General features: G+C 45.3%; 1 protein-coding gene across 1 annotated transcript in view; it reads left to right on the forward strand.

Annotated features, from left to right (window-relative positions):
• The first annotated feature begins 5,023 nt into the window (after positions 1–5,023).
• TMEM123 (transmembrane protein 123) overlaps positions 5,024–17,557 on the forward strand; it is a 46,957-nt gene continuing 34,423 nt past the window's right edge. Inside the window, exon 1 of the mRNA XM_075337461.1 lies at positions 5,024–5,214. Coding sequence (XP_075193576.1) covers positions 5,124–5,214 — 91 coding nt within the window. The 5' untranslated portion in view covers positions 5,024–5,123. The remainder of the gene's footprint in view (positions 5,215–17,557) is intronic.

Here is a 17,557-nt window from a genome sequence, read left to right on the forward strand (position 1 = left end):
AGAGAAAGGAAATAAATGTTTATGACAAAACATATAATTGCAATAATTTTCTGGGAGAAATACTTCATTTTCTGGAACAATTTCAAGGGTGCAGCAATTTTCCAGCATGAATGTATGTGAGTACTGCGCAGGTTCTCACCAGTGACATTCTCGCTGATCGTAGTTATTTACAGTGCCTTGCGAAAGTATTCGGCCCCTTTACATTTTTCAACCTTTTCCCACATTTCAGACTTCAAACATAAAGATAAAAAATGTTAATGTTCTGGTGAAGAATCAACAACAAGTGGGACACAATTGTGAAGTTGAACAAAATTTTTTGCTTATTTTAAACTTTTTTAAAAAAATAAATAACTGAAAATCGGGGTGTACAATATTATTCGTCCCCTTTAAATTAATACTTTGTAGCGCCACCTTTTGCTGCGATTACAGCTGCAGTCGCTTGGGGTATGTGTCTATCAGTTTTGCACATCGAGAGACTGAAATTCTCGCCCATTCTTCCTTTGTAAACATCTGGAGCTGAGTGAGGTTGGATGGAGGCGTTTGTGAACAGCGGTTTTCAGCTCTTTCCACAGATTCTCGATTGGATTCAGGTCTGGACTTTGACTTGGCCATTCTAACACCTGGATACGTTTATTTGTGAACCATTCCATTGTAGATTTTGCTTTATATTTTGGATCATTGTCTTGTTGAAAGACAAATCTCCATCCCAGTCTCAGGTGTTTTGCAGACTCCAACAAGTTTTCTTCCAGAATGGTCCTGTATTTGGCTCCATTCATCTTCCCATCAATTTTAACCATCTTTCCTGTCCCTGCTGAAGAAAAGCAGGCCCAAACCATGATGCTGCTACCACCATGTTTGACAGTGTGGGTGGTGTGTTCAGGGTGATGAGCTGTGTTGCTTTTACGCCAAACATATCGTTTGGCATTGTGCCCAAAAAGTTCGATTTTGGTTTCATCTGACCAGAGCACCTTCTTCCACATGTTTGGTGTCTCTCAAGTGGCTTGTGGCAAACTTTAAACAACACTTTTTATGGATATCTTTGAGAAATGGCTTTCTCCTTGCCACTCTTCCATAAAGGCCAGATTTGTGCAGTGTACGACTGATTGTTGTCCTATGGACAGACTCTCCCACCTCAGCTATAGATCTCTGCAGTTCATCCAGAGTGACAATGGGCCTCTTGGCTGCTTCTCTGATCAGTCTTCTCCTTGTGTGAGATGACAGTTTGGATGGACGGCCGGGTCTTGGTGGATTTGCAGTGGTATGATACGCCTTCCATTTCAATATGATCGCTTGCACAGTGCTTCTTGGGATGTTTAAAGTTGTGAAAATCTTTTTGTAACCAAATCCGGCTTTAAACTTCTCCACAACAGTATCACGGACCTGCCTGTTGTGTTCCTTGGTCTTCATGATGCTATCTGTGCTTTAAATAGAACACTGAGACTATCACAGAGCCGGTGCATTTATACGGAGACTTGATTACACACAGGTGGCTTATATTTATCATCATCAGTCATTTAGGACAACATTGGATCATTCAGAGATCCTCAATGAACTTCTGGAGTGAGTTTGCTGCAGTGAAAGTAAAAGGAATGAATAATATTGCATGCCCCAATTTTCAGTTTATTCTTTTTTACAAAAGTTTAAAGTGAGCAATAAATTTTGTTCAACTTCACAATTATGTCCCACTTGTTGTTGATTCTTCACCAGAACATTAACATTTTTATCTTTATGTTTGAAGCCTGAAATGTGGGAAAAGGTTGAAAAATTCAAGGGGGCCGAATACTTTTGCAAGGCACTGTATTTTCCCTTTTCTTTACCATTTGGCCCAGACCTCCATGACTACTTCTTTCAATCATGACTCATTTCTGCAAAATGTAACACACAGACATCATTTGCTTCCTGCTTTTCCAGCCCCCTCCTCACATTCCCCCACCTCTACACAACTCATTTAATGCTATAATGCATGCCCTAGACTGCAATTATGCTCCTTACTCCTGTGCCTCTTTAGTTATATAGCAATATATAGTTAAAATGTCTCTGCCTCCGTATAATAATTCTCCTTTAACGCCTTAATTCTCCTATTCCTCCTTTAATAAATCCCGCCCCCAATATTCTCCCAGACAGTATGATAGCCCCACAGGGTCTTTTTGTAGAACAAGTTGTACTTTTCAGTGCTACCATTCGTTTTATTATGTGATGCATTGGAAGTGCGGACATTTTTATGAAAAAGTGCAATTCCACATTTTTTTTCTTTTATTTACACTGTTTATTATATGGCAAAAATGACTCAGCAATAAAATTCTCTAGGTCAGCATGAATACCAAACATGTATAGTTTTTTTTATTTTAGTAGTATAAAAAATCCAAAATTTGTATAAAAGTAAAAAGAAAAAAGAAAATTTGATTGTGTCGCCATTTTTTGAGACCTGTAACATTTTCAATTTTGAGTCAATGGGGCAGTGTGAGAGCTTGATGTTTACTCCATAAGTCGACATTTTTAGTGATACCATTTGGATATATTGTTTTCATCTTTCTTGATATGCCATTTAACTTATACGGACGTAGCGATACCAAATACAGTGGATACGGAAAGTATTCAGACCCTTTTAAATTTGTCACTCTTTTTTTCATTGCAGCCATTTGGTAAATTCAAAAAAGTTCATTTTTTTCTCATTAATGTACACTCTGCTCCCCATCCCCCATTTTCACAGGAAAAAAAACAGAAATGTAGAAATTTTTGCAAATTTATGAAACAAGAAAAACTGAAATATCACATGGTAATAAGTGTTCAGCCCCTTTGCTCAGTATTGAGTAGAAGCACCCTTTTGAGCTAGTACAGCCATGATTCTTCTTGGGAATGATACAAGTTTTTCGCACCTGGATTTGGGGATCCTCTGCCATTCTTCCTTGTAGATCCTCTTCAGTTCCATCAGATTGGATGGTGAATGTTGGTGGACAGCCATTTTCAGGTCTCTCCAGAGATGCTCAATTGGGTTTACGTCAGGGATCTGGCTGGGTCAGACAAGAATGGTCACGGAGCTGTTCTGAAGCCACTCCTTTGTTATTTTAGCTGTGTGCTTAGGGTCATTGTCTTGTTGGAAGGTGAACTTTCGGCCAAGTCTGAGGTCCAGAGCACTCTGGAAGAGGTTTTCTTCCAGGATATCTCTGTGCTTGGCCACATTCCTCTTTCCTTCAATCGCAACCAGTCGTCCTGTCCCTGCAGCAGAAAAACACCCCATAGCATGATGCTGCCATCACCATGTTTCACTGTTGGATTGCATTGGGCAGGTGATGAGCAGTGCCTGGTTAGCTCCACACATACTGCTTAGAATTATCACCAAAAAGTTCTATCTTTGTCTCATCAGACCAGAGAATCTTATTTCTCATGGTCTGGGAGTCCTTCATGTGTTTTCTTTGCAAACTGTATGCGTCTTTCATATGTCTTCCACTGAGGAGAGGCTTCCGTTTGGCCTCTATCCCAGAAAGGCCTGATTGATGGAGGGCTGCAGTGATAGTTGACTTTGTGGAACTTTCTCCCATCTCCCTGCTGCATCTCTGGAGCTCAGCCACAGTGATCTTGGGGTTTTTCTTTACCTCTCTCACCAAGCCTTTTCTCCCACAATTGCTCAGTGTGGCTGGACGGCCAGGTCTAGGAAGCGATTTGGTGGTCCCAAACGTCTTCCATTTAAGGATTATGGAGGCCACTATGCTCTTAGGAACCTTGAGTACTGTAGAAAGTATTGTGTAACCTTGGCCAGATCTGTGCCTTGCCACGATTCTGTCTCGGAGCTCCTTGGGCAGTTCCTTTGACCTCATGATTCTCATTAATAATAATCATAATAATAATAATTTGGTCTGACATCCACTGTGAGGTTTTATATATACAGGTGTGTGCCTTTCCAAATCAAGACCTATCAGTTTAATTACACACAGCTGGACTCCAATGAAGGCGCAGAACCATCTCAAGGAGGATCACAAGGAAATGGACAGCATGTGACTTAAATATGAGTGTCTGAGCAAAGGGTCTGAATACTTATGACCATGTGATATTTCAGTTTTTCCTGTTTAATAAATTTGCAAAAAATTTTACATTTCTGTTTGTTTTCTCTCAAGATGGGGTGCAGAGTGTACATTAATGAGAAAAAAATGAACTTTTTTGAATTTATCAAATGGCTGCAATGAAACAAAGAGTAAAAAATTTAAAGGGGTCTGAATACTTTCCGTACCCACTGTATGTATATTTTATTTATTTTTAACGGCGGAGAACGAGGTGTTATTTGAACATATCTATCTATATATATTTTAATTTATTTTCCACTGCTCACTATATTTGTTAATCCCCGTGGTGGACATGAACCCATGATAATTTAATTGCTTGTACTATATATACACAGCCATACCACATTACTGCTCTTGAGCAGACCCCCGGCCGGCATGGACCCCTAGTCGGCATGGTAACCCGTCGGTGCCCCGCGATCATGTCACAAGGGTGCTGATGGGCGCATTCAATGGCGACACCCTGGCGGCATGCCCTCAATGCCACTGTCAGAGCTTGACAGCAGTATTTTACAGGTAAACAGTCACAGGCCACGCTCCGCTCCACTCGTTCTTCAATCTTAAAATTATTTTTTTTAATAAACAGATATACTAGCAATGGTGGCCAGAACTAGTCGTAAGAAAATCGCTTCTGCAGTCTGAGATTACGATATTTTGTTACACCAAAACAGCCATGTTGAGAAAACTTTATTACACAAAACAAAACAAATGTTTGTTGCCTATAGCAACCAATCAGAGAGCAACTTTCATTTCCTACAGTGCTTGTAAAAAGTGAAAGCTGTCCTGTGATTGGTTGCTATGAGCAGCAGTTTCTAGATTCGCTTTTTCAATATTGAGTCGTTATACACAGACTGTAATACAATACTGATATAATCCAATGAGTTATTTACTACAGAGTATTGATGACGACATGGCGTCTTCTTTGGAACGCTACGTACCACGCCCTCACGTTTGCGTTCCACGGTTGGCACGCCTTCCCCGTGCTCAGCGCTGTCCCGGCGGGCGCTGGTAGATGCGCACTTCTGTTCCTGCTTGTGGTGTCCCTGGTTGCGCGGCTGCCGGTACAAGATGAAGTTGTCGGTGGATTTCCGGGGCTGGGTGTGGGCGGCGCTGCTGCTGCTCCTGGCGGCTTATTACACGGCTGAGGCGGCCGATAATGGTGAGTGAGGGGTGAGCTGGCCGGGGGCACATGGCGGCTGTTCGCTCTGCGCCTTGCTATGGATGTTGCGCTTGTCAGCCGCTATGTAGCTGTGCGGGTGCAGCCGGTGAGGAGCGGAGCAGCGGTGAGGACACATCCCGGGACGCGTAGGAATTACAGAGCAGGAGGCAGAAAGTTTTGGGCGAGTTACAGGGCGGGGGGGGGAGAGCCCCCTGGGGGGGAGGTGAGGTGTCTGTGCAGGGTAGTGGGGGCTCCCTGGTGGGGGGGGGAGAGGTGTCTGTGCAGGGTAGTGGGGGCTCCCTGGTGGGGGGGGGAGAGGTGTCTGTGCAGGGTAGTGGGGGCTCCCTGGTGGGGGGGGGGGGTGTCTGTGCAGGGTAGTGGGGGCTCCCTGGTGGGGGGGGGGGTGTCTGTGCAGGGATGTGAGCCCCCCCTGGTGGGGGGAGGGAGGTGTCTGTGCAGGGTAGTGAGCCCCCCTGGTGGGGGGAGGGAGGTGTCTGTGCAGGGTAGTGAGCCCCCCTGGTGGGGGGAGGGAGGTGTCTGTGCAGGGTAGTGAGCCCCCCCTGGTGGGGGGGGAGGTGTCTGTGCAGGGTAGTGAGCCCCCCCTGGTGGGGGGGGAGGTGTCTGTGCAGGGTAGTGAGCCCCCCCTGGTGGGGGGGGGGAGGTGTCTGTGCAGGGTAGTGAGCCCCCCCTGGTGGGGGGGGGAGGTGTCTGTGCAGGGTAGTGGGGGCTCCCTGGTGGGGGGGAGGTGTCTGTGCAGGGTAGTGGGGGCTCCCTGGTGGGGGGGGAGGTGTCTGTGCAGGGTAGTGAGCCCCCCCTGGTGGGGGGAGGGAGGTGTCTGTGCAGGGTAGTGAGCCCCCCCTGGTGGGGGGAGGGAGGTGTCTGTGCAGGGTAGTGAGCCCCCCCTGGTGGGGGGAGGGAGGTGTCTGTGCAGGGTAGTGAGCCCCCCCTGGTGGGGGGAGGGAGGTGTCTGTGCAGGGTAGTGAGCCCCCCCTGGTGGGGGGAGGGAGGTGTCTGTGCAGGGTAGTGAGCCCCCCCTGGTGGGGGGGGAGGTGTCTGTGCAGGGTAGTGAGCCCCCCCTGGTGGGGGGGGGGGAGGTGTCTGTGCAGGGTAGTGAGCCCCCCCTGGTGGGGGGGGGGAGGTGTCTGTGCAGGGTAGTGAGCCCCCCCTGGTGGGGGGGGGGAGGTGTCTGTGCAGGGTAGTGAGCCCCCCCTGGTGGGGGGGGGGGGGGAGGTGTCTGGGCAGGGTAGTGAGCCCCCCCCCTGGTTGGGGGGGGGGGGGGGGAGGTGCCAGGGCAGGGCCGAGCACTCATATATGTAGTGTTGTGACTGTAAGGCCTCCCTCATACATACACACGCACGGAAACAAACCTCACCAGTGTCATCAGTGACTTTCACTGATGGACAAAAAAGAAATGAAATTAGAGCTTCTCTTCTACTCTGCAATGTTAAACACAGAACACATGGATGTGAATGTTGCACTGCTGTACACTACAATGACGCCAGCCACACACTTTTATTCGCACTTGTCATCAGTGCTGCTGGAAAAAAGTTCTAATGTATGTGTGTTGTATCCATGAAAAAAGGGATGCAACATATACATGTAAAGGGGGCCTAAGATATAACTGTATCCTCTAGAGCAGGAGTCCCCATCCTGCTGCTCTCGTGCCCGCACTGTGCGGCTCGCAGTTGTCTGCCACCTTGGTGAATTGGCACCTGGACTAGCAAACTACTATGAAGAGCAGGTCTCCATATGGTCAGATATGTGAGCAGCCCCACATAGAGCAGATCTGGAAGCTCATGTACTGGGTGGCATAAATCTGGGGAGCAGCAGACGGGGGTGATAATGGCCAGCAAGAGACGTGTGCTCCATGCAGGAGTACTGAATGGGGGGGGCATGAGCCCTGCTGGAGGTAGGTATACTGCCAGTAAGGGAGGAGGCACAAGGACACAATTTGTTTTTTGTCTCTCTTTATACCCGGTTCTTGGTGTATTGTGAGGCGCTGAATGGGTCTCTCGCAGTAGGGAAGGTCGGAGACCACTGATCTATGGAATTGCCTCTTTTCTCCTTATATTGTTGCTAATATTCTTAAATCGATCGTAAAAGAATGAAATCTTTGATCTGATTGGTTACTGTGGACCTTAGATTTTCTGGACTTTCGTTCTTATCCATTGTCCTCATTGGGCGTCACAAGGGGGTCAGTTTCCTGCGAGGTGACAGCCCGTCCTGACAGTCGTGGAGCGTTCTCTGCAGTCACGTGCCACACAGTTGATAAGTCAGTGAGGATTTCTGTGGATGTGGATCATTGCAGATCTCTAGTAATCTCTGTGGACCCTCGAGGAATTTCAGTTTTTACATTTATTACCAGAGCCGCAGGATAAGACAAGACAGGGCCTGAACGTTCAAAGTAAAGGGAAGTTGTGCCCCCCCCCCCCCCCACTTCCGGGAGAGAACCTATAGTAAGTTTCCTCACTATAGAAGAGGATGTGCGTCTTACAGGGGGGTTTCCTATCTTGGACATTGCGGCTGGAGCTGCAGGGTATTGTGGGTAAAAATTTAACAAAAAGAAATGTTACTAAATTTTTGGTAACTTTCTCATGATCAGAGATGGGCGGATTCGGAGATGACCGGGATTGGCGGGTCCCTGTTATCATGTTTTTTTTTTTTTGTTTTTTTTTTAAACCCGGTTCCAATCCGGTATCAGATACCCATATAAGTCTATGGGGATCAGAAACCAGAGATTAAAAATGTTAGTAGAATGGATAAGGAGATAGCAGTGCACATAATCTACTTCCCGAAGATCTGTCAGGGCGGTACGCTGCTTCCAGGTCACACATTCACTTCCTGAGCAGGTAATTAACCTTCATTGAATATGCACTGCTTTTCCCGCACACCGGTGCCTGTGATTGGTTGCAGTTAGACACGCCCCCACACTGAGTGGCAGCTGACTGCTTCCATTCATAGGTGCTATGCTTGTCTATAACGTAAGCTAAGGTCACATCGGCATATGGCATCCGATGCAATATACTAATGACCCTCGGCTCAGGCTACTGCGAGCGTGGTCAGAGTGTCATTTGACTGTGATCCGATCCTGCGATCGGAGCACAGCTGAGGAAGATAGGAAGAGATTAATCCCCATCTCCTTTGTCAGCTTGTGCGTAGATCACATTGCACTTGGATGTCATCTGAGTGCAGTCCGATGTTTCTCTTACACCCGTAGACTTGTATGGGTGCAAGTGATAGGAGACTCGCAGTCAATCGTGGCATACTACCATTGTTTCCTCAGTCCGATTTAGGGCTGAGGAAAAAACTTACACATGGGAACTGCAGCATTGTCTTACATGGGGCCGAGTGCAATGCGAGATTTTCTCACTGCACTTGTCGAAGTCATATGCAAGTGTGACTGTACCTGTACAGTAAAAACAAATAAAACTGGGGTAGGGTTCCCCCATATTATGATACCAGCACCGATAAAGCCTACGGCCACAGGCTGCAGCCTCCAGCTATGCTCTTATCTTGGCTGTGTTTCAAAATAAGCCGAACTGCATGCTGCTTTTTTTTTACTTAATTTAATACCCAGCCAAGATAAAGCCCGACAGCTGGGGACTGGTATTCTCAGAGTGGGGAGGGCCAAAGGTTTTGTGACCCTAGTTGTCAAAGTGCAGCGATGTTGCAGGGGGTGCAGGGATGCCTTTTGCGGTTGGGGGGGGGGGGGGGGCTTTTGTGCATTTAAGGTCGTCTTGTAGCCCCAATGTTATTGTGACTCGTGCAACCCAGTGATGCCACATATTCCTACCTGCCTGATACTTGGAGGTTCTGCCAGGGCTGTGGAGTTGGTAAGCCAAACCTTCGACTCCGACTCTGACTCCTCAAATTCTCTTGCACCGACTCCGACTCCTACATATATTGCTTATAGTTAGGTGAAAAATTTATTGTAGTACATGAATGTGTATGTGAACATCAGACATTTAATAATTTTTATGATACAATAATCAAGATATTTGGATAGAACATAAAATATATTTATTGGAATACTACTTTAGAATACAAAAAACTGTAATAAATTGTAAATATGTAATACACTATGTAATATACAGTAGATTACATATATATCTTGTGTGTGTATATACACTGTGTGTGTGTGTGTATATATATATATATATATATATATATTTACATATTTATTAGTTTTTTGTGTTCTAAAGTTGTATTCTAATAAATATATTTTATGTTCTATCCAAATATCTTGATTATTGTATCATAAAAACAATTAAATGTCTGATGTTCACATTGTACTACAATAAATTTTTCACTTAAATATAAGCATTATACTAAATGTTATTATTTAGTAAAATATTCAGCACATTCTGCATTGCACTCCTGTCCCCAATTTATTATATATTTTAGGAGTCGGAGTCGGTGCATTTTATACTGACTCCGACTCCACCAAAATGAGCTCCGACTCCACGACTCCGACTCCACAGCCCTGGGTTCTGCAGCCACGGTGTATGTGAAATGCATGACTCTTCTGTCTAAGTAAATACTTGTATTGTCATTCTTGCTATTCCACCTGGAAATTTGATTAATTTAAAAATTGGGTGTTACAATCCCACTTGTCCCTGCAGTTTGATTGGATAACGTCTCTCCCCCCCGGCAAGTAGCAACCAGTGGTCAGTGTTGACACGTTTCCAGGAGGAATAACAGAGGATCGGCAGTATTGGAACGGTCAAAGTGAAGTTGCTTAAAAAATATTATTTCATGGGAAATGTACAGACTTGCCGGGAGCAGTGACTTGTCTGTCCTCGTGATTACCTGGTTGGGCCTTATTTGTACTCCTATCTCCTGGATGTTATTATAAGTGTCAAGTCGCAGCCCTCCAGAAGCAGCAGCGGTTTCATTTATGGTGTATTTTGGGGGGGGGGGAAGGGGTGGTGTCGTGAAAAGTTTGGAATCGTCTTCATTAAGTAACAGGAAATGTGTGAATAAGGAAAGTCGTTAATCTCTGCTCATGTCTTGTGCAAGTCAGTGACCGGAGGGGAAAAGCTCCTATGTTTTTGGGTACTTCCACGAGTTTTTGTTTTTTTCTTTTGTATGATGATGACATTATTTAGATATTATTTGATCATCCATCTTTTTAGATGCTTTCGATACCTCTTATCAACTATCATATATACTGCATATAGAAAAAAACACTCTCTCCTGGAACAGGTGGAGCCCCCTTAATCGTCCGCAGGATAGGTGTTCTTAGTGTTGTCATGGGCAAGACGATTGTATGGGGTGAGGCCTTGCATTGGGCATAACCCTCTAATAAAATGGGCTTCAATGATTTTTGTCTTCCCCTGTCCTAGCGTCAATCTGTAAGGAGTGTAAAATTTTCTTATAGTTGCGTATCTGTTTAGTTTTGTACAAAGCTCCTATCCAGACCGATGTGTCTCCATGGTTAGGGTACCGTCACACTTTAGCGACGCAGCAGCGATCCCACCAGCGATCTGACCTGGTCAGAATCGCTGCTGCGTCGCTACATGGTCGCTGGTGAGCTGTCAAACAGGCAGATCTCACCAGCGACCAGTGACCAGCCCCCAGCCAGCAGCGACGTGCAAGCGACACTGCGCTTGCAGGGAGCCGGCGTCTGGAAGCTGCGGACACTGGTAACCACGGTAAACATCGGGTATGATTACCCGATGTTTACCTTGGTTACCAACGCACACCGCTTAGCGCTGGATCCCTGCACTCGTAGCCACAGTACACATCGGGTTAATAAGCAAACCTTTGCTTATTTACCCGATGTGTAATCCGGCTACGTGTGCAGAGAGCAGGAGCCGGCACTGGCAGCGTGAGAGCGGCGGACGCTGGTAACGAAGGTAAATATCGGGTAACCACCTTGGTTACCCGATGTTTACCCTGGTTACAGCTTACCGCAGGCTGTCAGACGCCGGCTCCTGCTCCCTGCACATTCAGGATTGTTGCTCTCTCGCTGTCACACACAGCGATGTGTGCTTATCAGCGGGAGAGCAACAATAAAAAAACGAACCAGCACTGTGTGTAACTAGCAGCGATCTCACAGCAGGGGCCAGATCGCTGCTCAGTGTCACACACAGCGAGATCGCTAATGAGGTCACAAAAACCGTGACTCAGCAGCGATCTCTGTAGCGATCTCGCTGTGTGTGAAGTACCCCTTAGGCTAGGTCCACATTTCCATTGTTTATGATCAGTCACAATCTGCCGCTCTGATAAACAACGCAATCAGTTTGGTGGATTCCGTTGTTCCCATAGACTTGTATGAGCGGCGGATTGTGACTGATGCCCTTGCATTACATCTGCCGCCTGACGGTCAGTCATGGCGGCGGATGGAACGCAGCATGTAGCGTTTTTTGAGCACTGGAATCCTTTTTATTTCGCTGCACATGCTCTCGGCGGCCGAACGATCAGCTGATCGCCCGGCGGCCGGCTAGCTGATCGCTCTCAAAAGCCGGTGGCCGGCTATTGTGAACGATCAGCTGATCGTTCTCTCTCACACTTCCATCTGACCTTTAATACCTGTTAACTTACAACCAAACCCCATCTACTGAATGTATTTGCCCCTTCCAGATATAGATAGATCATATATATGTATGTATGTATGTATACATACATACATAAATAGATGCATGTATGTATGTATGTATGTGGTGTTTTGTTTGCTTTTATACCTTGTTTCAAATGCTGACCAGATCCCATACTTGCCACTGATGAGGGGCAATCACCCTGAAACACCGTGTCTACAAATTCTTTTTGTTTGGGTTCTGATCTGGTATAAATCCTAAGTCGTATGGAAAGGCTCGTTAAGGCTGGTTTCACACTACGTTTATTTAACATCCGTCCATAACGTTTTTTTAGCGGAAAAACGGATCCAGTGCAAATGCGTTTTCACTTCAATGCATTTGCAATGGACTCGCGTCCACCTGCGTTTGCGTGCGTTAGACACAGGATCCGTACTTTTGCGTTATTTTAACATGTTTCAAAAACGCTACTTGTAGCGTTTTTTACCTTTGTCAAAATAACGCATCTCACAGGATCCTTCACATTGCGCCGCGAGCTGCAATGCATTTCAATGAGCGCTGGATCCTGCCTAGCAGAATGCGTTGAGTTGCGTTGTAACAGGATCCTGCTTTTGTACTGAGCATGCCCAGAAAGTACTGAGCATGCCCAGAACCAGTCTCGCGTGATCTGTCTCTCCTCCTCCCTCCCTCACCCTCTCTATCTCTGTCTTTCCCCCTTCCTCTCCTCCCTCTCTCTCCCACCTGAGAGCTGCGGACACTCGTAACCAAGGTAAATATCGGGTAACCACTTCTTAGTTACCCGATGTTTACGTTGGTTACGTGTGCAGGCAGCCCTGCTCCTAGCAGCTGCAGACACTCGTAACCAAGATAAATATCGGGTATCCAAGCCCGATGTTTACCTTGGTTACGAGCGTCTGCAGCTGTCAGAAGCCGGCTCCCAGTCTGGCACGTTTAGTTCCCCTCACTCCCGATCACATGACTCCAATGCCCGCCCCTAAACATCCAGTGACAGGATCCTGCAAAATAACAGATGCGTTAGGCTGGTTTCACACTACGTCTTTTTAACATCCGTTAAAAACGTTTTTTTAACGGAAGTACGGATCCTGTGCAAATCCGTTTTCACTGCAATGCATTTTCAATGGACTCGCGTCCACCTGCGTTTGCATGCGTTTGCGTCCGTTAGACGCAGGATCCGTCCTTTTGCGTTATTTTGACATGTTTCAAAAACGCAACATGTAGCGTTTTTTTGCTTTGTCAAAATAACGCATCTCACAGGATCCTTCACATTGCGCCGCGAGCTGCAATGCATTTCAATGAGTGCTGGATCCTGCCTAGCAGAATGCGTTCAGTTGCGTTGTAACAGGATCCTGCTTTTGTACTGAGCATGCCCAGAAAGTACTGAGCATGCCCAGAACCAGTCTCCAGTGATCTGTCTATCTCTCTACTCCCTCCCTCACCCCCTCTCTCTCTATCTATGTCTTTCCCCCTTCCTCTCCTGTCTCTCTCTCCCCTGCCTGAAAGCTGCGGACACTCGTAACCAAGGTAAATATCGCGTAACCACTTCTCTTAGTTACCCGATGTTTACGTTGGTTACGTGTGCAGGCAGCCCTGCTCCTAGCAGCTGCAGACACTCGTAACCAACATAAATATCGGGTATCCAAGGCCGATGTTTACCTTGGTTACCAGCGTCTGCAGCTGTCAGAAGCCGGCTCCCAGTCTAGTTCCCCTCACTCCCGATCACATGACTCCAATGCCCGCCCCTAAATATCCAGTGCAGGATCCTGCAAAATAACATATGCGTTTGCATACGTTATTTGCTGTAAAAGCAGGATCCGTACTTCCGCTAAAAAAAACGTTTTCAGCGGATGTTAAAAAGACGTAGTGTGAAACTAGCCTAAGTTCCCTTTCACACATCAGTTTTTTTTTACCATCAGTCACAATCCGTTTTCTCGACGGATACGACTAGCTGGGGGCTAAATAATACTTGGAGCAGGCTCAGTTAAAAAAAAATGGATTCCGTCATTTGCCGGATGATGACGGATCTTACGCCCATAGGTTTCTATTCTACCGGACGGCGACGTATCAGTTGTTTTCTTTTTTTTTTTCAATGTACACAAAAACGTTACTATGGACGTCGTCTCCGTCCGACGGATCCGTCGAACGATGGATGAAACGTGAGGCCATCCGTCGCTAATACAAGTCAATGAGAAAAAAAACGGATCCTGTGGCATCAGTCGCTAGATCCGTTTTTTTTCTTCAAAATTCGATGGATTGTGACTGATGGCAAAAAAAAAAGATGTGTGAAAAAGGGCCTAAAGAGCCACTTGTGACTTTTAGGATTGCTACTTCCAATAGGTGGCGCTAGAGTTCGTCTCCTTCCTCCATAGAGAGACAATTTAGACATTACTCTGTTACATTTTTGCTGCTAAATACAATATTTTCTTCAGTTTTTTCCTCTTCTGCGCTGTTGCTTCTGGGCCCGGCAGTCTTTCTTTTTCCGCCTGCATGACCCGTGCGTGGAAACTTGTTTTCTCGCTTCTCCAGAAGCCGATAAGCTGATGCTGGGGTTATCACATGAGGCTTGGTAAATATTCCTGAGAGCGGCTGCACCTTCCTTCTCACACGGATATTTGATCACCTTGTTTTGGCTGTAATGAGAATAATCCGGTGAGTGCAGCCTTACACAATGTGTCACCGGCCGGTGATTTATAGCAGAACGACACCTCCGTGTGACCCGAGAGGTAACTCCAGGGCGTTTCATACCCGCATATAGAGCCGGTCTCTGTACAATAAGTTGTTGTTTTTCCTCCGCAGCCAGTTCTGGCAATTTGCAAGGTGTCTGTTTGCAGTCATTTTAATTAGACTGTGCATTATTTACTCCCAGGGAATATAAAAAAGTCTGCCCCGTAATGTACAGGCCGGCTCATTACAGGCTACATATAATGCCCTCTGTCCACCATCACCAGGACAGATATTACTGACAAGTTTTTATTCAGTGACAGCAAGCAGAGATCTTAGAAGCAATGGAATTGATAGTATATTGGAGAAAAAATGGAATTGTAGAGATTCGGATTCACCAAGCTAATTGTTTTTTTGGCTGCTGCAACTTGTCCATAATGATTACCTATCGGTAGGATCAATCAGATATCACAGATTGGTAGGGTCTGAACTATGAAGAAGCCGGAGGGTATGATGAAGACTCCACTCCTGAGCCTGCATTATACACAGGAACACAACATTGGACGTTCCAATTTTGGGAAAGGGTAATAAAAACAACCCCTCCCCCAATAATTCTCCATCCCCGCACCCCTGACTTAAAGGGAATCTGTCAACAGGATTTTGCCACCTAATTTGAGAGCAGCATAATGTAGGGCCAGAGACCCTGATTCCAGCAATGTGTCACTTACTGAGATGCCTAGTGTAGTTTTGATAAAATCACTGTTTAATCAGCAGTAGATTATCATTACAGGACTACTTGGCATGCTGCAGGTAGTCCAGCATGTTCATGAGTGCTGTGTAACATAGATCTACAGCAGGCAAAACATTGATATTATGAAAATGTCAGCAAACAGGTTAGTAAGTGACACATCACTGGAATCAAGGTCTGTCTCTACATTATGCTGCTCTCAGATGGGGAAACAAAAACCTGGTGGAAGATTCCCTATAATTTTCTATCACACCCTGCACTTCTGTTGCACAGGGTGCGTACACGTCGACCGTTCGGCCTTTTCTTTGCTTTCTTTAGCTTCCATCTTGAGATTCAGATTTCACCCTACATTTGATCCCACTGTCAAAAATTGCCATGATGCATCAGTGCAGCAAAACAAGAGTACTAAGAGCCTGTGCCACCTCTGCCAGCATACATTTCTAAAGGCGCTATTGACATGAATTTCTTACCATCCTATCTACACAGGCAAAGAAATCGAACCATAGATGTCCATACATTGAGGTATGTGCAGTGATGAAAAATGAAACAGAAAAAGTATTAAACACGCTGGCTGATATGTATCTAATACTTCATGCAAAAAGCCTTTGGTGATGAAGCTTCAAAATGTCTTGTCTAAATGTTGACAAACGTTAAAAGGGAACCAACCAGCAGGATTTTCATTTATGGTGAATGATGTTCCGGATTACGGTACTCACTGGAACCTTCACCAGTTTACAAATTCTTCATTAACCAATGCCTTCAGTATATTTTATAACAATAAGGTTCCGAAGGTCTTGAGACAGCTCACTGGTTTTACCAATCATGAGGTGTTTCTTGTGCAGCACCTTGGCAATGAGACAACTTTTCTATAGGCTATCATTTGAACCAGCTATTATTTTTCACTGGCAGGATTGCTTTCCAATTACTGATATCAGCTGGTATCATGCCTTTTCATGTTCTTTTACACGTCTTTCTTCGTATGTTCAATACTTTTTTCCCCTGTGTCATTTCTCATTATTAGTTCAAAGAAAAAGGTTTTGGTACCGGGTTAGCCAGTTGAAAAATTGATTGCTCTCAGTGAGAAAGCAATCAATTTCTCATTATTACACGTTAGTTAATTCATAGACATCTGGTTTTTGTGTTTTTCCTCTCTACACCTGTGTGGGTTGAATGGGTTATTACTGACATCTGGTGAGAAATTCATGTCAGTAGCAGCTTTGGAAATATAGTTAGACACTTGGTGACGTGTTCAGTGCTTCTTTCAGCCGCTGTGTGTATATTTTGTGGTTTCGCTGAGATGTGACACTTGTTATTGCATTTACCATCATATGGTGAAACGTGATTCTGATTTTTCATGAGATAAACAGGAAATGCGGAGTTTATATTGAAGGACGGTCCGGGCCCATTTGTGGCCATAGATGTATAATCAGATCTAATAGTATTAACCCTGTGTGTACTGATTACTGAATGTCTGGGTGGTTTATTGTTTGTATGGCCTCCATACTGAAGGGACTTTCCAACTTGGGACTAAAGCCAGCATTTGGGTAACTTTTGGCTGTTTTGTGACCTTAAAACAGGCTGTCACAACATTAACACCAGTGTCCATGGCCCTTCTCAGGGATGGGATATATTAACCCTTTAAAGGGTATCTTCTCTCCAAGTACTCCAGTTTCCTCCCACACTCCAAACACCTACAGATAGGGACTCTAGATTGTGAGCCCCAATGGGGACAGTGATGCCAATGTATGTAAAACGCTGCGGAATTAATAGTGCTATATGAAGGAAAAAATATTAATAATTGTTATTAAAGTGGCGCTGATAACATGATACATGCTGCTCTCACCACGGGTAGTATGTATAGACACTGGTATAAGATCTCAGCTGGGTATGACTCTGAAACGCTGCGGAATAAACCGCGCCGGACACTATTTAGGCAGCCGGGATCCTAGCGGCTTCTCCTTGTCCGCTGTCGTGGAGTAACCAGATCGTGAGACTTGGCGCTGGATCTGGAGAGGGTGAGAAAATCCTCCTTTTTTTTTTAGAAATAGATATATCGATTATAGAGAGATCTCTCTATAGATAGATCTATCTAGCTAGATGTGTGTGTGTGTATATACAGTTAGGTCCAGAAATATTTGGACAGTGACACAAGTTTTGTTATTTTAGCTGTTTACAAAAACATGTTCAGAAATACAATTATAGTTTTCACATCCAAATCGGAGGAAAGGGTTTAGGAATCATAGCTCTGTAATGCATAGCCTCCTCTTTTTCAAGGACCAAAAGTAATTGGACAAGGGACTCTAAGGGCTGCAATTAACTCTGAAGGCGTCTCCCTCGTTAACCTGTAATCAATGAAGTAGTTAAAAGGTCTGGGGTTGAT

The sequence above is a fragment of the Anomaloglossus baeobatrachus genome, chromosome 2, assembly GCF_048569485.1.
Source record: "Anomaloglossus baeobatrachus isolate aAnoBae1 chromosome 2, aAnoBae1.hap1, whole genome shotgun sequence".
NCBI classification, from domain to species: Eukaryota; Metazoa; Chordata; class Amphibia; order Anura; family Aromobatidae; genus Anomaloglossus; species Anomaloglossus baeobatrachus.